The sequence below is a fragment of the Lampetra planeri genome, chromosome 19 (genome assembly GCF_965212315.1).
Source record: "Lampetra planeri chromosome 19, kcLamPlan1.2.h2, whole genome shotgun sequence".
Classification (NCBI taxonomy): domain Eukaryota; kingdom Metazoa; phylum Chordata; class Hyperoartia; order Petromyzontiformes; family Petromyzontidae; genus Lampetra; species Lampetra planeri.
Genome location: NC_136125.1, coordinates 9,083,840 through 9,107,542, shown reverse-complemented (window position 1 = coordinate 9,107,542; position 23,703 = coordinate 9,083,840). Strand labels below are relative to the sequence as shown.

At 43.4% G+C, this 23,703-nt stretch overlaps 2 protein-coding genes across 4 annotated transcripts in view; both read right to left on the bottom strand.

Moving 5' to 3' along the window:
* Positions 1 to 901: 901 nt before the first annotated feature.
* Positions 902 to 9,581, bottom strand: LOC144724068 (cyclin-I-like). Of its 2 annotated transcripts, XM_078602921.1 has the most exons (7): positions 9,418 to 9,581; positions 5,588 to 5,738; positions 4,857 to 4,991; positions 4,596 to 4,670; positions 4,111 to 4,251; positions 3,354 to 3,572; positions 902 to 2,722 (listed from the first exon to the last, which is right to left on the bottom strand). In XM_078602921.1, exons 2-7 carry the CDS (start codon positions 5,693 to 5,695, stop codon positions 2,318 to 2,320), a joined length of 1,083 nt encoding a protein of 360 aa, XP_078459047.1. In that variant the 5' UTR covers positions 5,696 to 5,738; positions 9,418 to 9,581; the 3' UTR covers positions 902 to 2,317. The 2 variants fall into 2 exon arrangements, with proteins under 2 accessions (XP_078459047.1, XP_078459048.1); XM_078602922.1 differs by lacking the exon at positions 4,111 to 4,251 and having other exon boundaries at positions 9,418 to 9,556.
* A 2,644-nt stretch (positions 9,582 to 12,225) lies between these two features.
* LOC144724067 (inositol polyphosphate-4-phosphatase type I A-like) overlaps positions 12,226 to 23,703 on the bottom strand; it is a 53,998-nt gene continuing 42,520 nt past the window's right edge. For both annotated transcript variants that reach the window (XM_078602919.1, XM_078602920.1), the window contains exon 25: positions 12,226 to 17,021. In XM_078602919.1, coding sequence (XP_078459045.1) covers positions 16,889 to 17,021 — 133 coding nt within the window. In that variant the 3' untranslated portion in view covers positions 12,226 to 16,888. The remainder of the gene's footprint in view (positions 17,022 to 23,703) is intronic.

The window sequence follows — 23,703 nt, the reverse complement described above, 5'->3', positions numbered from 1 at the left end:
TAACTAAAGAACGGTGTACAAGAGCACATTGAAATTATGTGGCCCACAGTTTGTAGTGCTTTTAAATACTGTAACATTTCCACTCCCGTAGAGGCAAGGTCAATATTTGTGTATTCTAGTCCCCTCCATCTAAAGTGGACTTTGCCGTGGGAGGAGTGCATGAACCCTCGGCATTTCTTTTCCTGCTTTGTCTGAGACCCCCTGCTGGGGGAGACCGAAAAAGGCATCGTGACGCGCATTGCTTGCCGATGACATTGTGGCAAAAGCAGCGAAGAAATGCAAGAGCTTGAAAGATAAATAGAACAGAGACCAAGTACGAGACCTAGGTTTATAAAGGAAGAGAGAAGAGCAAAAAGTGAAGTTGGTGGGGGAAACTCTTCTACCAAAAACGGATGCATTTAAGTATCAACCGGGTAAGAGGACTGGACTTGTATATCAAAGCAAGGCTCCAAAGGCATGGCTGAAATGGACAAACCTGTGGAGTAATGACACAGGAAGATTCTGACTTGAATGGGAGTTTATAAGATGAATGACTCGTAACCCTATTGACATACTGGTTTGTTGGATTCTAAAGTCCCGAGCACCACAGAAAACATGACATGGATATTAGGTAACAGACTGGAACAGGTCCGAAATGAAGTGCTGATTAAGACGAGTGGTATCCATGTAAGACAAGCTGAAAGTTGACTCGGATGGCTAGGAAGTGTTGCAAGAGGACAACCACATCGGAAAGGTGATGGACAATTAAGCAGCAGGGCAGAGACCGAGAGGCAGTTCTAAAGCCTGTGGAGTGGTCAAGGATAAGAATGAGTGAACAACAGGAAGGTGCAGACCCCACATTCGTGGTAAAAAATGGCAAAAGTATCCTCGACTCTGGGATAAAAGACACGTTGATAACATATGCTTGAGCAACATTTATTTTTTTGGAGACTGGCACCTTGGCAAAGTAGGCGGCATCAACACTGCCTATTCTGCAGACATGCCATGTAAAGCACAGTACAGCATCGACATAAAATAAAGTAAAATTATACAACAAATATACAGCACATATACAAAGTCGCATACATTTCTAGTGTAAGAGTAACTTAAATCTTTAAGGGCATACTTTACAAATCTGACATGATCAAAGCGCTGTCATAAAGTGTGCTTAGCTGCCATTTACAGAATATTATAAGCAGATCACCACTAAATAGAAGTCAAATCTAAACCCTCTATTGCAGAACTGTGAATGTGGTTGTTTAAGCAACTTACGATTAAGTACTGCATTATGTTCATACACGACACATCTGCACCCAGATCGTGGTTTTCAAATGTTCTTGCTTTTTTCACTTGAATATCATATTTTAGCACTTTCAAATGTTAAGCAATTAACATTATTTTAAAATATGTAAATGCATAACATATATTTCGTAGGAAATGTATTTTGTGCCCAAGCACACCAACATTTCAGCTCATGTTAAAGGCTCACGTGGCAATACATTTATATCAACACTAACAAAATCCAAAAACAGGAAAACATACAAAAATACTTTACACACCTTTTTTTTTTATTCAAGTTTTAGGAATTTTTTTTGTGCATTGCACTTGTTAAGCGCCAGAGAGAAAATATCAACATACAGTACATTAGACTACATTTTGAGTAACAGACTGAAGAGCAATAAGTAATGAAGAAGTGCGCACTTTTCCAGCAAAAGCTGGAAAAGTTTTTTAACCCACTGATTTTTAAGTGGCAATAGTTACAATGATAAAATTTTCACAGCACCAACAGCCTTGGAAGTGAAACGTAACTTAATTTTCACTTTGTTTATTCCACAAGCTAAAGTTCTAAATAATGTGGCAGCCTAAACTAATAATAAATTCAGCAAGAGGAAAAGGTACATGTTAATTTCAAAACTGCATACTCAAGGGATACAACACGAGCTCAGGTTCTAGAACGGACCCCAATTTTAAACCTCCATATGCATGTCAACTTAATGATGTTAAATACTGTTGTAAATGAAATGAAAATAACATTCTCTTAATTTTAAGTGTAACATGAACTTAAGGAACTTTCAAAGTATAAATAATAGCTTGTATCATGAAGAAATTTTGGTGGTCAACGATATAAACGAAGCATAAACCTGCTTGCACAACGTTTGGACGGACTTGAGTTGCTGTGCAGCTGTAAAGGCTCTTAAATGTTAAACGTATCCTTGCCCCTTCATTATGTTATCACAGGTAACTAACAAATCTCTTGAACAAAAAATAAACGCGCACACGGTTGGCATACTCTCTCACTCGTTTCTGGCACACTTCTCCCTACACATGCACAATGCCTTCATAAAGACATGGGTGGCTGCAGTGGTGGGCATGGGGAACCCCACTCCCCTTCCTCCCCGTACAGGCTTTTAATGGAATCACAGTAGTCGGCGTCTGTTTCCTCAGCCCTCCAGTTCGGCACAGGGATGGGCTTAGAGGGGTAAGGATGCCCAATAACTGTGACCTTCACAGGCTCGGGGGAGGACAGGGGAGAGCTGTCGGACAGGAGGGGGCTGCGCGGTGACGGCACTGGCTTGTTGACGTGGGAAAGGCTTGGTCGTGGCTTGCATGCCTGAGGCGCAAACACGTACACGGCATTCTCCCCGCTCAACCACTTCTGCTGCTGCTGCTGCTTTGGGCAAGGCGGTGTGGACAGAAAGCGGTGCACCTCCTCCCCACACAGCACCAGATCCTGAACTTCAATCTGCAATCACGTCAAATGAGGTGGGGGAGGGGGGAAACATTACCAGAAAATAAATTGGTCTGTTAGTATTTTGCCATGAACAATTTTTCGTGGTAAAGCTTTGGAATACATTGGGATACTTAAATTTATTTTTTCAGATGAAAATTCCTAACTTTCTGATGAAGCTGCGCGAATATAAAACAGGGTTTATAACCTCACCTGCAAACCAAGAGCAATATATTTTAATATCAATAGCATAGAGTGGCATTACGGATGTTCTCGCTGTCCAGAAAAACTGGCCTAAATTTCGAAACTCATTACAGCAGAGTGGAGAAACGGCTATTGACCTGGCAACCCCTGTTTTATTCCCAGCCACAACATAAGTTGGTAGTGATATCTGACAGGCCTGGGCCTCCTTTTTACCAACCTACACTGACTAGTATGGTCAAGTAAAACCTCAACAATGTGGGGAGGCCTTCATCTAGCAGCAAATTGACAAAAGATTTGTACATTAAACTCAAAGTATTTAAGTAGTGCAGGGCCACATTACAGCCATTAAGTCACAAATGTAATGGGTCAGGAGTGGGAGCTGGATTTCAACTTGTGTGCGTGACAGTGATTGTGGAATAATGGTGCTGGGTGAACGGCTCACTTCGGCTTTACGTTGGATCTGAGCAGTGATCGCCAACCAGCCGGGCGATCCACTGCGCTGCAACTCCAGACTGAGCACAGCCAAAGCGAGAGTGGCAGGCCGACGAGCTGTGGCCAGCAGGTGTCCGCGTGTCAGGCAGCGGCACAGCAGGTTCGTCAAACGACTCAGTTCGTGTGCCGAGAGCGAATGTCCCCGCCCGCAACACACCAGCGCTTGGAACTGAAATAAAGTGCACGAGAGCATTGTTAACATGGTGGGCTTCTGTTAATGAACACAAGTGAGGTGGCCTGGAATATGAACACTCGTGATAACAAGTTAGGGCACATTAACCCTATTTTAATGAGCTGTTTAAACTATCATGAAGTGATTGTAGTCTTCAGCAGTTTAACTCATCAATTTTAGTATTGACTTAATGAGTAATCTTTTTGCTAAAGTAAACATTCGTAGCCATTTGTAGGTTACTTACTTCACAGAATAAACAAGAAATGAACATTGGTCATTTAAAGAATACAGTATACCAAGCTTAGTGTGCATTTAGGGGAATTTCGGTGATCTTTAAAATTTCCCCAGGCAGTAGTTGTAGGTGTGTTGGAATGCATGCTTGAAAGTTGCTGGTTTCACTGCTTCAGTCGTGTTTATCATCCTCTTCACTCCACACACGACTATACCCCAGGGCCCTGTGTCTGCCCAGGCAGCTCTGTCGAGTCCACTTCAGACAGCGGGCATGTTTTGGCAGCATCACCAGGCGACATCTTACAATGTGCAGGAAGTCGAGAGCGGTGACGACCCGCAAGTCCCAGCCCAGCTTGTCCAGCACCAGCATCTCCATGCGCAGGATCTCGCGCGGCGAGCAGCCGCACTCGCTCTCGTGAGCCAGGTCCTTCACCATCGGCACCGCCTGCAATGCGCGTCCGGGCCTCTTGTAACGCCACATGCAACCCACCGGCGCTAAGCCTCTTAAAGTTGTTCCTATTGGCGGTATATTTTTCATCCTCCACGCTGTGTTTCGGAACATTCAACGGTGCAAAACTACAAGGTGGTTCAGGGATCTATTTTTGAGGCTTAATGCGAATGAGGAAGTCACGGTTCAGTTTTCTTTTCCCCCAGTTTGTGACCCGGAAAAATTGGCCTTTTTCAGCTGAATTGTTTACACCAAGGTGTTTTGAGTGTACAGTAATGGCTCTGGAAAAATCTGCAATGACACAAGCACAGGTACAGTTGCCTGGTGATTAGTGAGCTTACCTCTGGCTCCTCTGAGAGCTTGGCAGCCAGGAAGAAACACGAAACAGCCATGCAGCGGAGGTACTTTGGTCGCGCCTGTAGACACAGTAAAGTTTAATTAGTGCTTTACATAACACTCTTATCATGAATGCACACATACACTGAAATTATTATTGCACTGAAAAGTTGTATTTTAATTGTGTTTAAAGTCAATCAACTCTAAACAAATTTACAAAATCACACATTTTTATCATCAGCATGTGTTGGGACTGGCTCGCTTACCTTGACGATGGAAAGGAAGCGGTCGAGGGTACTGACGGCCAGCGCCAGAGTCTCGGGGTAGAAGCGGAAAGTTCCATTAAGCTGTGCGAGCCAGCCCACAACCTCGTCTCTCTGTGCTGGAGAGATAGCCTCGTCCTGTACCAGCCAAAAAGACATGGTCCGTTAACAATCAATGCCTCCCACTTCATTACGACCCATTCAACAGTGAATTTTAAAAAGGACTATGTGTTTTGTGAAGGTGATGTAATACAATTATTGTACTGCGCATTAAAACAAAGTTATTCATTTCAATTAAGCTACACTTTTACCTGTTGTATTATTTTAGAAATCTCGGATACTCATAACAAGTGTACAATGTTACTGTGCAATGAGTGAGTCAAACGTACAAACAGGCAATGACAAAAAAAATGCACTAAGTTTCCCAGCCCAACTTTGGTTCCACATGGTGAAGTGAGAGAGTCACCATGACGCACTAAGCACGTAAGAGGAACTTTGGGTGCATGGCTGAACGACCACATCTGTCAACAATTTTTTTAGGCTCCAGAGCCCACAGCCATAAGCGGCTGACAATTAAATTACATTCCATTATAAATCGATCGGCAACACCTGTCACGTGCAATCTAGCGACACACGAAACATTGATTTAAAGCTGCGTCAGGGCACAGGGTTCTGTCCGAAATATGCTCTTTGTCTTGGTGTGCAGCACAAATCGAAAGGCATCAAGACCGAACCTGGTTGGAAGGAATCTGCAGGAGGCGATTGAGCCCTGCCTTGGTCTCTTTGGCCAAGGCATCGTCCAAAAGCTCCATCAGCCTCTGTGCACCCAGCACCCCTGGCATGGCGACTGCAATCCAGGCGTTCCTTCCAACCAGACAAAGCTACCTGCGAGGGACACAAATAGCGCACTCAGTGTTACTAGGCAATGCCATACTCATGTATATTAATGTACAGATAACGTTACCTTTTCGTGTTTGAATGTCCAAAGTGCATCTGGATCCATTAGCTAATGCCTTTTTAGATGTGTAGTGGGTATATAAAAATATATGGTACTTAAAACCTGATGTGAAATATACACTTTGATATAGACCAAACTGTACATGATTTTGAAGAGACCAAGACTTCCAACAATAATGCCACCACAACATATGTATTCTGCTATTTACTAGCCCAGGAGAGCTTCACCGATTCTCAACTTTTGTTGCATTGGTGGGATTGGGAGTTTAAAAAATCTGATCCACCAACCCTTTGTCACTGATCTAGATTACAGGCCTGTGGATTAGACTGCATACGTATTTCACAGATTACATATACATACCATGCAGCAGTGTTAGTATGTCATATAAACATAATTGTGTATTTATATATATGCATAGCATGTGTAGATATCGCCGTTTGATGTTGTGTTGTCCTTGGATGGGAGTATCTGTGTGAAGCTTGTGATTGTTTTCCACTTGTATATATGGGGTTTCTCCCATCAAACGTGAATTGATGGGAATATTCAATGCAGGAAACTCCTGAAAAGGCAGTTTAAAGTACCACCATCTCTAACCCACACCTTAACCCTAACCCTTAACCATAAACCTTAACCCCCAACCATGAATCCGAACCTCTAACCCATTAACCCTTAACCCCTACCTATACAAAATAAAAGTGAGTGGTGCCCCTTGAATATGTTATCAACTGAAACCCAAGAGGATTGGATACAAAAAAAACAATCTGGAAGGATAGTGACTTTTCTTTTGCCATCTATTATACCCTTGGCACGCAGATGTGAAACACGCTTTACGGTACACCTCCACAGTGATATGCAATACGTGAGACACATTGGCACAGGCTAAGCGACCGAGTTTAACCCCGTTTTGCATACCACGGCTTGCGTCATACCACCAGGCCACTCTGGTCCCTGAACTTGGAACCAAACTCTTCAACCCCCCCCCACCAACCCCACTGGCTCCATCGATCGTTCTGGGGCGTTGCTACGTGAGTCTCGAAACGTTTGTCTTGGTAAAAATAGCCGTGGCAAAGAGCGCCTCGCGTCACGCATTAACGAGCCGGGGAAACCGCATTTAGGTCACTCCTGGGAGACGCATCGCTATCAACCCATACGGGTTATCCGTGTTCTTGTACAGGAAAATTGAGTTTTCAGGTCCAATACGGACAAAAACATGTTTTTTGTCTTTGTTTGTGTTTCTCCCTTGCGATGGGACTTTGTCGGATGAAAGGTGATATTTATAAGGCACGGGGTGATCAATACGGTATGAATTTGGTCTGTAATAAGGTAGGGCACTGATAAGGGGTTGACATGTATGTCATGGTGAGTTTACTAGTGGTGAGTGTACAAATGGCGAGTGTAGTAGCGGTGATTACTAGTGGTGAGTGTAGTAGTGGTGAGTTTACAAATGGTGAGTGTAGTAGTGGTGATTGTCTATTTGTGTTTCTCCCTTGTGATGGAACTTTGTAGGATGAACGTTGAGATTGATACAGGCACAGGGTGACCAATACGCTCTGAATTTGGTCTATAATAAGGTAGTGAGGGCACTGATCAGGGGTTCACGGGTATAGAGACGTAAGGGGGCAAATCGCAACTCCCCGTCAAATGTGCGCCCTTTTTCAGGCGCTTCGTAACGCGGAGAATTACGAAATATTTGCGTACGCACACTAAAATGAACACTTTCGTCTCACGTCATCGTGCCTTTAGTACCGATGCAATGGAATAAAATAAACCCACCAGCAGAGGCCGCGCATCCACCCTCAGTGTCACTTGCCAAGCATTGCAATAATACGAAGTGTGGACAACAGTCGTAGTTACTCATGCACTACGATACTGAACATGCCAAAACACTGTGCAGAACGTTTACGATACGAACAAAAGCACATACAGTACTTTAACAACTATGTGGTCATCAGAGGGTAGACAATTTACTCTTGTGCTGTCCAATGTGTTCGTGAGCTAACCAGCGCGGTGAAGTATCGTCTAACAGATCCCACGTCAACAACTACAATACACACATTAGTCTAAACATTACTGTAAGTGGCCCGCATTGTGCATTTGGGGATAGGATCGCACGGGTATCCACGTTGCATCAAAGTACGGCCTTTGTCAATCCACTGCTGGATGAGGGGGGATAGTTTGTCTATACTTCACACTACGCTGTTCCGTGCGGGTTTGGTGAAGGGAGGATGATGATGGCCCAGGACCAGATCGATGGTATCACTTCGCCACTGATGTTATAGCCCACGACCAGATCGATGGTATCACTTCGCCACTGATGTTATAGCCCAGGACCAGATCGATGGTATCACTTCGCCACTGATGTTATAGCCCAGGACCAGATCGATGGTATCACTTCGCCACTGATGTTATAGCCCAGGACCAGATCGATGGTATCACTTCGCCACTGATGTTATAGCCCAGGACCAGATCGATGGCATCACTTCGCCACTGATGTTCTAGCCCAGGACAAGATCGATGGTATCACTTCGCCACTGATGTTATAGCCCACGACCAGACGGATGGTATCACTTCGCCACTGATGTTCTAGCCCAGGACAAGATCGATGGTATCACTTCGCCACTGATGTTATAGCCCACGACCAGATGGATGGCCCCCCCACCCACACCACACCACCACATAGCAACGCCTGTTTGTGTCCTACATTGAACGCCTTTAACGATTTATAAATACCAAATGTTTGTTTTTTATAAACACAATGTCACATGCCCCCCCAGTGTACATTTTACAAATTACAGTAACTTGGTCTGCGAGTGTTTTGCAAGACGAGCAAAAAATTTAAATAAATATTAATTTGATAAACGAGCAAGGTCTTGCAATACGAGTAGTACGTGCATATGCTTTGTCTGTCGAGCGTCACGTTATCACAACTGATATACGAGTGCTTTGATATACGAGTGCTTTAGATTACAAACGTTTCCAGGATCGAATTATGCTCGCAATCCAAGGTTTTACAAATTATTATAATGTTATGCAATACTGCTACTAACACAGTAACGTGTGCCTGTATGGTTTATCTTTGTGTGTATAATGGTTATAAAGAAACAATTGTTATGACACAGGAAAACATATAAATAGATTATATCTGCCCCCCTATCATACATATGTTAACAATATACAGACGTTAATTAAAATAAACTATAACCACACAGTCGCTTGTCCCCTATTGTGTATGCCATGTTCTACATGCTATAGTAATGTAACTGTAGATTTGTATTCGGTAAAGTGTGCTTGTATAGTTTGCCTCGGTGTTGGTAATACTCTATACAAGTAACAATATTGTACATTAGGTGAATTATAAACGTTGCGATGTTTTATCTTCATTTCACTACCCCTATTGTGCATACATCACCAGCCCAGAGGCATCAACACAACACTCTTCGACAAATTACTGCACGAATGTTAAAATAAGCACGGTAGTTAAGCTAGCCAGTTAGTCGAACACCACTTTGTGAGTTAGTTACACCGATAGAAATGTAATACTGTAAAACGTTTAAAAATAAACATTAACGACGACCGAAATACGACGATGTCATGCCCGGCACTTACCTCTCCGCACAGACGAGGATCTGTACCGACCGAGGGACTTATTGTAAACTTAGAAGTAGCCCATTTTAATGGTTTTAAATCAACAATAAAAGGAATAAAAAATAAAACCGAACGAGCCCTCAGCTCCGTCGAGTGGGGACTGGCCCAAGGGACAACCCCCCACTGGACCTCACCCTCCGCACGTTCATATCCCTCCGCGCAGGGCGACCCTAAAATATATGTGATTTGCGTCAATGTGTGCGCTATTTATAAATATTATCTTCTCTTAAAAGGAATAAGTTAATATGCGCGCGTAATAATGGGATTTGCGACGAGATAAATTGTTAAAATACGGATATGTTCGACGGGATTATTTTTTTGAGGAACGTCAAATCCGGACCGCCTTACTCGCGACCATGACGTGATAAAAACAGACGTTATTTATTTACAGGACAATTAACTATACCACAATTTTTTTTCAACAACATAGCTTCACCTTCTCTCCACCTTTCCCAATTAATTTGATGGACACGGGGCTGAAAATAAATATTATCTTTTAAAACGAGCTACGTGTTGGTAGGACGTGACGTCATGGTGATTTTGGCGCAAATTTCAAAAGAACAAAGGAACTTAAAAATCTCAACCACAACCGCTTTCTCGCGCAGAAACAATGCAATGTGCCCCTCACAATGTCGACTTACAATGAGCCTTCACAGTGCACTCTTTACATTGCACCCTAAATGTTACTTTATAGTGTTCCCTCACTCGTTAACGTTACAGTTCCCGCACGATGTTTCCCTCATACTTTTCCTCGTCAATTTAATTAAAAAATGTTCCTCCCTCACTGCTGTTCACGGATTTTCCCTCAAGATTCATTCCACAACGTTCCCTTTTTACTGTTCACTCAGATGTCCATTTCGCTTCCTCGGTATCCCGTCGTAATGTGCCCTCAACGATGCCCTCTTATAATCTCTTAGTTCCCTTACCTTCTTAAATATATATATATACTCTCACTGTCCACTTCACAATATTCCCTCACTGTTTCATCACAACGTTCCCTCGGTCCCCTTAAAATGCTCCCTCAATCTGCTTATTTTGCTCCCTCACAATGCCCCCCTCAAAACGTTCACTAACCAATACATTAAATGTTCCCCCTCATCACTGCCCCATTACTCTTGCCTCATACCACCCAGTCGTGGCAAGCAAGCTGCTGTATCATCACAATGTCCCCCCCACAATGTCGGTACAAACATTTTCAGTCCACTTCAAGACGATGCCTTCCAGTTATTCCCACAATATTCCTCACGTTGTTTCCCTTACAATGTTAAAGTAAATGAAACGTAAAAAATAACCTCCACGTTTGCATGCTTTGTTTTTTAATGCACACTCCCTGCATAATGAGAATGTTACTTGGTGGGGGATTGCAAATAATTCATTTTACCCGATTTCTGTTTATTTTGGGTAAGAATTTTTAAAAGCAAGAGTCGTGAAGGGGGCAAAAATGGACCACGTTTGCAATTTGTATTGTTGTTTAAATGAAGTGGTGCATCAACGTGATCACCATCACCATCATTGTTTCTATTGACATGTGCCCACTCAAGTTGGGAAGCATTGGAGAATGCCTTCATCGAGCAGTGGATAGACAATGTCTGACGGTAATAATGATGTTAGGAGGGCAGCTTACGTGCGAGACTGATGCACAATGGTCCGTGGGGTTGTTCTATGCAATTGGGACAGATGGCAGATGCCAGCGAGGGTTGTGGGGTGTGCCTGTGGAGTGTTTGCCTGCTTGTCCTTTTAATTCCACGACCAGTTTGTACTGGTCACAGCCATGTTGGTGCCTTGCCCAAATCCCACCACACAAACCTTGTCGCCTTGTCCCATCTCTTCCTGACCTCCCCACATTTTGCTTTCCCTCTCCTCTCTCTCTCTCTACCTATATCCTTACAGATGGGAAACAATCTTTAAAGAAAACCTCTCTTTTATACCAAGTCTCATCCTGACCTCCCCACATTTTGCTTTAGCCCCCCTCTCTCTATCTCCTTACAGATGGGAAACAATCTTTAAATAAAACCTGTTTTATACCAAGTTTAATGTTGGCCATAGGTTAGGTTATTGCAAGTTAAAATGCACGTTTAGAAACATTTCACCATGTAATTTGAGTTACACCAACATGTCCATGTCAACTGCAGGGTGTGACTTCATGACACCGTTTGTATGCATTATTTATTCAATCGAGCACTTTAATTTCCCATAATTAGTTGTTTTTTTGTGAATGCTGTAGGTGCTGGGTGGATTGTTGCTTTGCAGGGCCGTGAGGGATGGTGGATTTGGGGGGGGGGGGAGCTTTATCAAGCAGTGGATTGTTAATGAAAAACGTGTGGTGACGTTACCCCGACTTATTGAGTGAAATTATTTACAATTTTCAGAATTATAAACTGTATACAGTACATGTATATTTGTTTACCAAAAGTGTCATTCTGGGTGCATCATTGGCAGCGGCAGTGTGGCTCAAAGCCACGGCACGACGAACCTGACGACCCGAGGTTTGATTTCCAGCCACAACTAACATGAGTGGCGAATCTAATCCGGTCCTTGGGTGCCTCCCTTCACCAACCTGTACGCCCAAAACGGTGTGTGGGAGACCTCAGTCTAGAAGGGGATGGACAAAAGATGGTCGATATCATACTTGGAATGTATTCAAAAGTACAGGAGGGCTTTTCGTCCCCCGCTGAGAAAACACCTGGAAAATTAACCGACGATGGGATTTTAAAAACGGATTCAATGTTGGGGTCACTTTTCTCACAAACACAGTCCACACTTAAACCATTCAGGGCACAAGAGGCAGAACTTTATTTCAATCGACGTTCGATGGCATCACATCTAATTTTCGGGCTGTTTGGTAACATACTACAGAGGCATTTGCACACCAAGCACAAATGACATTTCAGCAAGTGCAATTATAGACATGCAAGCTAAACCGAGTGACCACCAGCTGCCTTCAACTAAGCAGGAAAGTGACCTGCGAGCATTAAAACATATTCATCAGCAAGATTAATCCTCGTGTTGCTGGGTGCACATTAAAACAAACCCCATCAAACAAATAAACATCACATTATTTTTATGTCAATAACACATCTTTTTAAAATCAATCAAATGTAAACAAATGCAAAGCAGAAGTAACGTATTGCATTGTGTTAAGACGCGTGCCTTCAGATCGACACGTTTTGTCTGGAAATTGTCATGTAAAGAGGGGAATGGTGGTACTAAATCTCACAATAAGGAATGTGTGCTCACAAATGCAGAAAGGTAGCTTATTAGCTTTAACAAAATCTGAGTGCAGAGCCAGGCTATAGAATAATCTTCAACAGTACAACAATGAATGATGCTGTAGCATCGGTGGTGAGATGCCAACTACTTCGCCTGGTATACAGGAGGCAGTAGGTTCGATCCCAACAACTGACGCCTGCATATTTGGAGTCTCTGCGTGGATTTTTCTCCAAGTCCTCCGTTCTTTTCCCTCCACATTTAGAAACATCAGTTGAGAGGACTGGCTGCTATACATTTCCACAAAAGCCACTTTTTTTAGCTATCATTTGTGGCCAGGTCACTGCTGAAAAAAAGCTATGTAGCTCAGTGGGCCTTACCTAATAAAATAAAAACATATTTTAGCTTAAAACAACAGATGTTAAATGACAAAATAAACATTGTTAAGAGGTCCCTCAAAAGGAAGCCTTTGAATCTCAAAAATGTAATATTATACCTCATCTGGCCCACATACCCTGTGTTAGATTCACGTGGTGTTGATCTCAGGTGAGGGATGATTTATCCCAAAGACTCCGAGATCTGACAACAGTGTTATCGGCACACTTAACCCTCTACCTGCGTTATGTTTCTGTAAAGTGCACAGAGTGCTCAACTCACATCTGCACCCTGAAATATTTTAGGCATACATGCATGGGTACGTGTGCCTGTGTAGCATTCGCAGATAAATTAAAATGGTCACTTTCATTCTTGGTTCAGTAAAGTTCTGATTCATAATATGGTCTTCAAGCATTCAAAGAGAAATGCTAAATCTACATATCTTACAGGGTTATTTTTGTTGTTGATCATATTTGCATTGTTTACAGAGTTGTCAAGGAGGTACATAAAGGCCACACAAAGTGAAATGAAACTCTACAATATAATAAAAAAACACGTGTCTGACATTAACTCGCATATGTTGAACTATTGGTTACACATTAACCGTGAAACGAACAAGGGTGTGGCATACAGCAGTTTATCAGTGCAGGGCAGTGGACATTAAGTCAAAGCGCACATGATCTTCCTGCGATGGTCCACTTGGCAAATGAAAACACAAGAAAGCGACGATGCAATGACTTCAAAAACACGACAGTTGTTGCATTGTTTTAAAATATATATCTTCTCTTTTTCTACGTGAATATGGACAGTCTACAGAACCCTGTTTGCTAATAAATACTTAAATACCACGTTCATTTTACACAATGATATATGAACTAATGCTAAGACACGTGCACACACAAATCAGATCCAACCATTCATTGCCCGTTTGACATTGCCTCAATTGAGCGACTCAGAAGTAAATATTTCACCACATGGACCTGAAAACACAGCCACAGACTACAACTCTACAGTAATGAGTAAGTACACTTTTCATTTATAACCTTCATGTTAATTATATGGTTTATAAAAGCTACACGGTTTATAAGGCTGATGAGGGAAAAAAACGATTACAGGGCTCAGTTTCACTGAACGTGCGTTTTATTATCCATCTCTGAAATAAATATGCCCTTACTGCAGTTACAAGCACTCACAAACGTGAACTTCAGTGTCGAAACTAATCATAATTCCACATTTTTGTTTTACTAACAGTGAAAAATACTGGTAGATTGTTGCTGTTGGCAGCCGTATAGTGAAAACCCACCCATTCGCACAAAATTCACGGAGGCCGCTGTAGATTAATATTTATTGTCTAAGCAATGTACAAATCATTTGCATGCATGCAGGTAGGCATACATGTAGATATAATTGGTGTTTATGTTAAACGCCAACACCTTCAGCCTACCAATGTCTCGTGGTATTATCTAAACTGTGAATATGCATCACTGACGTGATTTACATAATAACATCATAATCTACTTAAGTGCTGTAAGAACATACTGCGGCTCATAAAATCAAGATAAAATGTAATCTGCTGACATAATTTACGTCTCAGATCAGTTTCCAGGTTGTCTATTTTAATGTAACGAAAACCATGCAATAATGCATACCGTAATGATAAAAAACATAACCGTAATTTAAGTGCGAATCGGTGACATTTCACTATATATAAAATCCGTGTTGTTAATGTCGAGCTAACGGAGGAATTGAATGCCATTTAAAATAGAACTACCCGTGGCAAGAGCCCAATGTGACATTAAGTGGTACCATTAGTGTGTTCACAGTGCGTGTTCTTTCAGGAATGTGGGGGGGGGGGTAGAGAAGTCGAACTCAAATTTTAAATCACAACAGCCACAATACAAACGGCACAAGTATTAACAACCACGTATGGTGTGATAAATGACCCCGCCACGGGAGGGCGCTACATATTTTTCTCCCGGGGAAACGCCGGGTACTTCCCGCTAGTAGCTGATACATGGGACTTGGTCGGTGTTCACAGAAAATGAGAATCACCGTAGCTCCCTGGATGTGTTTGTGGGTGTCCCTCCAGCATGACGTGTGACGTTTTGCTCCACGTGACGGTAGCTGCTTCACGCACTGAAATGAGCCAGCCTGAAACTCGATATAGTCGAGGGAGAAAGTGAGTGGCTCCGTTCAGTTCCTGCAGTAGCTCCCAATATGTGGAATAAAACGTTGGGCATCAACCCGAAATAAACATCACAAAGCGATACAGCACAACCATGAAGCCCTACACAGTAGTGGCATTATTCGTGGCTTGCGAAGGAAAATTAATCGATGACAATCAATTCTTGAGCTCCCAATACACGCATCAATTTGTGCGTCTGAAAATTGATAATTTCCAATTCATGTATATATTTTGTTTACGCCAGTGTTTCTCTAACTGCAGTCCTCGTGACCTCCAGTTTGAGTTCTGATCTTTTCCATTCATATGCAAATTATGCCTCTACATGTTGCACGTACCTGATAGTTGATCATTGCAAAGCGGAGGGGTCGCCAGACCTAGATTTGGAGAAACTCTTTTATGCGATTGATTCATGGAAACCCTACATCCACTATAAATTATACATCAATCATAAGGGGAAAATAAACATGGATTCTTGAATAGTATCAGCACCTTGATTTGTGAGAATAGAATTGTGGATGTGAATTTTTACAAGCCTACCAGAGACCCTAAGAACGCAAGTGGAACGATTGCATTTAAAACCTCTGTGGGCTGCCTTGTAAATGCTGTAGAATGAAATGCTAAGAAGACTTCACAAATGCCATGGGAGTGGTGGGATACGGCTGTGATGTCAGCACTTTGCAGGTATGGGTTACTGGATCATGCGCATTTGAGAAACACCCAGCCCCACTAGGAGGCAAGGTCGCTTCAAATGTCCTCGTTATCTCTCCCATCTGAATCACAACTTGATGATAAACTCTCGATTCTTTATAACTCCACTTGCAGCTGCTTTGGATATATAGCCTTGTCTGTTTAAATATTAGTACTGTAGTCAACCTATATGTTTCTGCAGCTAAGTTTTGGCAACTGCGCTATGATCTGGAGGTAATCTGCCCGAGTTGATTGGCACTGCAGGCAATTTTATATTTAGCTTTGATTTAACGTTGATGTAAGGTTTGTGCAATGTTTAATTCCTCATATGATAGTGTTTTTGTTCCCATTTCTTTACTTCATTGCTATACTTTGTTGTTCGTTTCACCTTTGTCAATTTGGTGACCCGGGCTATTCTTGAAAATGCGACCGAAGTTCTGCTATAGTTAGTTCTAACCTACTTAAACAAACAAAACTTTTACTTGAAATTTGAAGGTGGCAAGGAGATAGCAGCCCGACACGTGAGATTGTGGACCTGTCAGTGATGACCTTGGAGTGTGATGCTGCCCTTGTATGGCGAGTTTTCTGCAGCCACTTCAATCTCCTCCGACACGCAAAACACTCCTTACATTGGAATTGGGACACAAACATGCCAAGGCAGAACCCTGCTGATAAGAGTCGTGAAACTCAATAAGGCTTTCCTGTCTAAATAAAATACCTTTAATCACATTACCATCCTTAACACGACTTTACGATTGAAACATATCATCTAACATGTTCGCTGATGGACCCCTTACAGAAAGAGAGGCGGGGGGAACTGTGGCAATGTAAAATTTAGACTTGTATTTCATATTGATCTACGATAGTTCGACTTCCCTTGATATCCAACCCGCTCAATATTTCCCAATGCCCAGCCCGTGCAACGCATGCATGCATGCGAACGCCAGTGTTTGTGCACCCACGCCGCCCGGACTGGCTTCAGGTGTCCACCTTGCCGAAGGTGCCATCGGGCGGGCGGTAATGTCTGGGGAAGGTGACGAGCTGCAGGCAGTTGAAGGCGTACTTGCGGCAGCCCACGTTCTTCATGGTGTTCTCTCGGCGGCAACCCTCGCTGAACACACGGGGACACGCGCACACACAGCCCCACGTACGCGCCCACACACACACACGACTCGCGCGCGCGCGCGCGCACGCACACACGCGCAGGCCGTCGCGTGGTGCGCATGCAGCACGGGCGCGTGTACGCACAGCGGAAGGGATGCGGGGAAAACAAAAGGGGGGGGGGGGGAGGGGGAAAATAATAGCAAAAATATATGAATTGCAAAAGTAAATAATGGCAGGAGAAATAAATAAGTTACACCAAAAAATGACTAAATTATACCGCAATAAATGATGTTGTGCGTATTAGTGAATTGAAATGCAATCGGCAATCGTTTTGGCAATGACAGCTGCAAAACGATGTGAAGTTGTGGTTTAAGGTTTTTATTCTTCATGGAATGATGGAGTGGGTGTTCTCTGGGTATGGTAGTCCAGCTATTCCCCATTGAATTGTACATGCGTTATCTCTGTTATGACCACCTGAACTGTCACACAGATGTTCCTCTGCCCTTTCTCTAAAAGGCAAAGGTCAACTTCGTCATCCCTGCATATGCACATGTGCTACAACTCCGTCCCATAGTATGTCATAGGTATGAAAGAGGAGTAGCTGAATACCCTGCTATTATTTAATAGACGTTATTACAAGTACAGGATTGACTGGATGCCATATCATTGATGTGACACACATTGCGTGGCGTGAGGGTTTCTGCCTTTGTAGGGAGGGTTGTAAGTTGACGCCTAGGAGGGGGGAGGAGGCGCCTCGGCTAATTATTATGAATGGGGGGGGGGGTGTTCCATGTGGAGTGACGTCACCTGCTCATGATTATTAATTAGGGGGGCTGTTCGTTGTGGAGTGACGTCACGAGCGTTAAGGGCAGAGATTCCTGAGTGATTATAGTAGGTGTATGGGTTAATCCGGCCCTGTGAATACCATAATATGCCATAATATGTCATAATATGTGATACGTGTGGTGGAGATGAAAGTAGTCCTTCCTACTTTAGCACATTATGAAAAATGTTCAGTGTCAAGTCTGAGACTCAACAATTTGCATCAAATCACATTTCGTCTTTTTCCACAATTGTGTTCCAAACTGTGTTCTCAGATGAAGAGTCCACTCACAACTCTCTCAGATGAGTGCATTATCCCATCGGCCTGCAAAAGCTGATAAATAATCAGACAACTGCTCCTGAGATCCGTTCAAGTCACCCGTTATAGACACGAGGAGAACTGCACTTTCTTATGTGCCCTGCTAAAGAGATGACCACTTGTTATTTTAAGGCAAATTAAGAAACATAAAGGCGAATTTAATATTACGTGTTTTTATGGGTTTTGTAGAGTCACTGACACCTTAAATTCACGACGCATGAGAACCGGGCTTCAAAACCCACACTGCAATTCAGGATCTCAACAGCGCTGGTTCAATGCTACCCTGAGCCGACCTGAAAACTACGAGTCAAGTTTTTTGTTTGTTAATGAAGCGTTGCTCTCTCCGATTGCGCTCAAAGCCTCCAATTAGAATGTCAATTGCCTCCCGTGCAATTTACACCATATCCCTTTGGCAACGCAGCGGGTGAGAGAGAGCTCGTTGAAATGGTTGAAATCCAATTTAATTTCGGCGTGAACGGCGGGCGCCAAGATCGGAGGTGCGCCACTCCTGGTTGAAGGGTCTCCACTAGACGAGGCTCTAGGGAGCTCAAGAGAGGCCCCTCTCGTGGGTAGTTGGGCCTGCTATTCAATGGATTTATTGCATAATTGGGATAAAAAAAAAGCAACATCGTAAACTGTGGCTTCCACGTTTTGCGAACCGATGCTTTTGACGGGACGTTACACCAAAAAAATAAATCATAGCTATCCGAAAAAAATGAAAAGGCACACATTTGTGTTTCATCACGTGACATTCCCTTTTTTATGTAACAAAAAAGCATATGGTATTCATAATTACATGTTATGGTTACCTACATTCAAGCCTCACATTTCACAAGCGCACACCTGCACGCAGCTACCCGCTCGCACGCACGCACACATCGCCAGCGCAATGACCCGTAACGCAGCGGCGACTTTGAAATGCGCGACCTTAATGAGTCACAGCTGATGGCGTAACATGCAGGCCACCGTGCTGCAAACTGCATAAGAAAAAAGCTATTTCGGCAGGGTGAGAGAGGTAGAACTACTGCCCGTTATCGTTTTGCTTTTCAGGCGGGGGGGGGGGGGGGAGTGCCTTCGAACCTGCGAGCGTGACAGGGTTAGTGTACCCGCTAAAGGATGGGAGTATCCCTAAGTTTGTGTTTCGTTGATCAACAACATCCCGCTAAGATTCACACTCCCAGTGTAGGCTACATCATTATTAGGCATGTAACAATTTGCAGCCAGTTCATCAAATCACTGTTGCAATTTGAGGTGATGATTTGGTTATGATTAGATTGTTTTTTAATCTGTAACATTTTTCCCAGTCTGGTGACTGCACGAGTCACAGGAACCAATGACATGCAATATATTATCATCTACCACGATATATCCACTATCAATCACATAAGCTGAGTTTAGGAAAGTGTTCTCGACCATAAACTTCATGCATACTATCAGTCATATCTTGGAAAAGAGATGAGAAAAAAATGGATTCTCACACACACGATTCGATTAATGTGCCATGCGCATAAGAATCTATTTTAATCTGTGAATCGATGCATCATTACATGCCTAATAATTGTTAACATGCCAGCCATTGGTCTAAAATGATGCCAAATCAAATTAGACAACACACATTCATCTATCAAGATTCCTTGATACAAAGTGTCACTTCAATGCATATGCTTGTCACATTCTGTGGGTAACTACACAATATTGCACTTCAAAGTGGCACATAATGGAAAATCAGAAAGCACGGACTTCTAACTATAATCCGTTCAATAATCAGAACTTTAGCTGCCAGAAGCCTGCTTCATTTGCACAAACTTTAAGTGACAGACCAAGCTGCAGCCGAGATGAAGCACTCTGCATCTGCAAATCATGGCACGCTTATACATTCAATAAAGTACCAAACAATCCCACATCTGCTTACATTTGCTCCCCAGTTATTGCAAACACTTGGAAGGGCCTTTATTTGGAGCGCGGGACAAATACACCATCCGTAAACTCTCACCCTTCCAGATTACCAACGTCATAGCATTCCCAATGCCCAACTTGAAGTACCGGCCACAAGACAACGCCACAAAATGGCCACCCAACTGCCACTCATTACGCGGCCATCCAAACGCTCCGCGGCGAGCTGCGCGAGAAACCCTAACGGCACTCTTTGGCACGCGCAAAGCAGCCTATAGCCATGCACACCGAGGCGGAATTCCACGCCCTAACAATGCTGCATCCATCAGCCCTACCGACTTAACGAGAAAAAAACAAAAAGGTGGTCCCCCGAATTGTTGAAGGACGTCACAACCGCGTCACAAACAAGCTCCCGGCGACGTTCGCCCCGCTCGGGTGTCGTTAATTGACGGCACGTTTACATGCGGGGCATGCAGTCGATTTGAGATGCAGGAGAATAGGGAAGAGTCTGGGTGCATGCGGGGGGGGGGGGGGTCTGCTGACAGTTCAGCTTGCAATGCACATTTGTCCCGGCCCCCATTGTTCAGGGCCAAAGGCGGCGGTCGGTCGATTGTTGTTGATTTACAGATAGAAAGGAACAATTCCCACAATTCGGACGCCGCTCGCTGCAATATCTGCCTAAGCTCCAAGCTTTTAACTTGCATAATGCCAGCAAAATGCTAGTATGTATGTATGCGTATATACATTTAGTATAATTAATCCATTTTTACTGTTGTACTGTTTCATAGGACAAACATATATAAAGGTTAGAACTAAACGGCATAAAAGTCTCGGGAGATATATAATTAAGACTGAGAATTTTAAACTTTGACAGAAACTTGAATTAAAAACACAGGTGCCTAGCTTTCCAGCCAGAGCAGCATGTATAATAAACCTGACATTTGCGCAGGAAACTTGATAACACTGCTCGACGAAGCACTTGCTCAGGTTATTAAAATGTTACAAAAGAGACCAATAGGGGAAAAAATGGCTTGGGTTTTTACTGTAAACAGCGCAAGTATGATTTCCCGACACCACCGCCGCAAAGCCCCTTGTCACATGGTCCTGTCCTTTATTCCTGCTTCTAAGCCCCTCGCTTAATCTCATCATGGTGACTGTTGAAATATGAATTTGCGAAGGACCTGTCCCCAGTTGCTTCATCGCAGTGGGGCCGTGGGAAAGTCATGTTTCAACTCCCATTTATATGTCAACATTAATTACGGTTGTTTGAATTCACAGGCTCTGGAGGATTTGTGGCTATGGCCATGATGAATCCAGCAAGGACATAAACAAGGGTGACTATGCCAGTTCCCAGACTGAATCCAGGGGAGGTCACTCCTCACCTCCTTCAGGGCCCTCTTTTTAAATCCTTTATATTAAGTTCACTTGCTTGCGCGCTTACGACCGTGCAAATCTTTCGGTCGTTCTTTAACCCACTTCCCGTGATCCAATCGAGCTGACATTTTGCACACAGACTCGTTGTGCGTGACAATTTATTTTCGTGAAAATCTTTTTCCAAAATTTTACACTTTTTAGGAAAAAATAAATTATATTTAATTACCAATTGCTTAATGGTGGCAGGCAATCATCTGACCCATAGGTGGCAGCCATCTCAAGCCAGAGGATGAGAGGACTCTAGCCGCCACGCATATAAAGGATTTATAGTGAAAAACTTTGTTTTTACGGGTTAATTTTTTTACCTTTATTTAACCCCTGATTCCTGGATAATGAACTTCATTGTAATTAGCTATGCCTAACTCACGTGCCAGTGGAGAGCATATTTCATCATTTTTTTTCGCAGAAAAAATGTCAAATTGGTATCAGTTCAGCCATTCTTTTCTGCAAAATACCAGTAGAAACTGCCTTTCTGACAACACGGAGTCCAGGTACAATCATAATGGTCGCTATGTCATCATCACAGTCCCTGTTATCATCACTCTTACCAGTCATCATCATCATCATTGCCTTCATTGTTATCATCATCACCACAGTTACCATCATAACCATGGTCACCATCGTGGCCAGACACCATCACCACTATAGTCATCATCACAGCCACAATCACCAGTCACCACCATCATCACCATCACCACCACCACAGTTGACATCCTATACACACAGTTATCATCGCCAAAGTCATCATCATCAGTCACCTTCATCATCACAGCCACGATCACCACAGTCACCACCATCACCACCACCACCACCACAGTTGTCATCCTATTCACCACAGTTGTTATCATCGCCAAAGTCATCATCATCAGTCACCTTCATCATCACAGCCACGATCACCACAGTCACCACCATCATCACCATCACCACCACCACCACAGTTGTCATCCTATTCACCACAGTTGTTATCATCGCCAAAGTCATCATCATCAGTCACCTTCATCATCACAGCCACGATCACCACAGTCACCACCATCATCACCATCACCACCACCACAGTTGTCATCCTATTCACCACAGCTGTTATCATCGCCAAAGTCATCATCATCAGTCACCTTCATCATCACAGCCACGATCACCAGTCACCACCATCATCACCACCACCACCACAGTTGTCATCCTATTCACCACAGCTGTTATCATCGCCAAAGTCATCATCATGATCGTCATCCTCAACCGTCGTCGTCGTCATCGTCCGTGGGGCGTTGGCGTCGGCGGCGGCGGCGCCATAGTCACTGGCAGCGGAAGCGCGTGAGCAGCAGTGCCACGCTGAGGCACAGCCACGCCAGCAGCATGTGGGGGCTGAGTGCTAGCAGCGGCAGCGAGTACAGGAGGCAAGGGTCCACGCACAGCTCCCGCCACGTGGCGCCGCCGCTCACGCTCTTCCACACGGCCATCTCGCACGTGCCCACACTGCCGCAGCGCGACGCGGTGGTGCGGGAGTGCCGGACGATCGTTGGATTTGTTTTTGTGGAGTCGGTGGTTGGAGGCGAGTTGAATGAAAGTCAGTTTTTAGTCGGAAGGATGATCGGTGACGGTACGGATGTATGTAAATTGGAGGAATTTCAATTGAGTTTTGTGATTACGTCACAGAAGGGATTCGTAAATGTAGCCCAAATGGATTCAGAAGCAGCGGTCAACAAAATCAAGTTTAGGAAGAAAGTATGATGACAACAACACGGCAGGAGGACGACAGGGCAGAGTTTAAGGTGTCGCGTGGAATCAGAATGCAAAGGGTACAGTAATCAACAAAGATGAAAGTAATGTATAGAGTTGGGTCCCCATGAAACATTATTGTGTAGAGACAAATGGTTTGTGAGGATTAACATTGGCATAAAAATAAACGTAGGCAGGATTTGGTTGTGTTTTGTTGTGGTTCGGGTGAAATGGCATGCCTTTGTGTGGTTTGAAATCAAATAAAAATTGATATTCGGCAGAAGCAAAATATAATAATTTGATTGCAGTGAAGAAGCAAGTGCATTTGGGAACAAATCAAATCAGAAGGGAGACGGGAAAGAAAAATATTCTGCTCTAGTTGGTTAATTTAACAAAAATTTCAAACAAGACGCAACAGACGTTTAGTTATTGACTTTGACATGCAGTGTGTTTTTTAAATATATATAACATCTTATAAAACACGACTTGGCCAAGAGAGTTGAGCACG

What these genes read in the sequence shown, in the direction of transcription:
- LOC144724068 (XM_078602921.1), bottom strand. Translation starts at nt 5,695, where the DNA reads ATGCCAGGGGTGCTGGGTGCACAGAGGCTGATGGAGCTTTTGGACGAT. An exon ending in CTCTCGACTTCCTGCACATT is followed by an intron (nt 3,573 to 4,110) that starts GTAAGATGTCGC and finishes ACTTTATTTCAG; the next exon opens with TTCCAAGCGCTGGTGTGTTG. An exon ending in AGATCCAACGTAAAGCCGAA is followed by an intron (nt 2,723 to 3,353) that starts GTGAGCCGTTCA and finishes ACGTGATTGCAG; the next exon opens with ATTGAAGTTCAGGATCTGGT.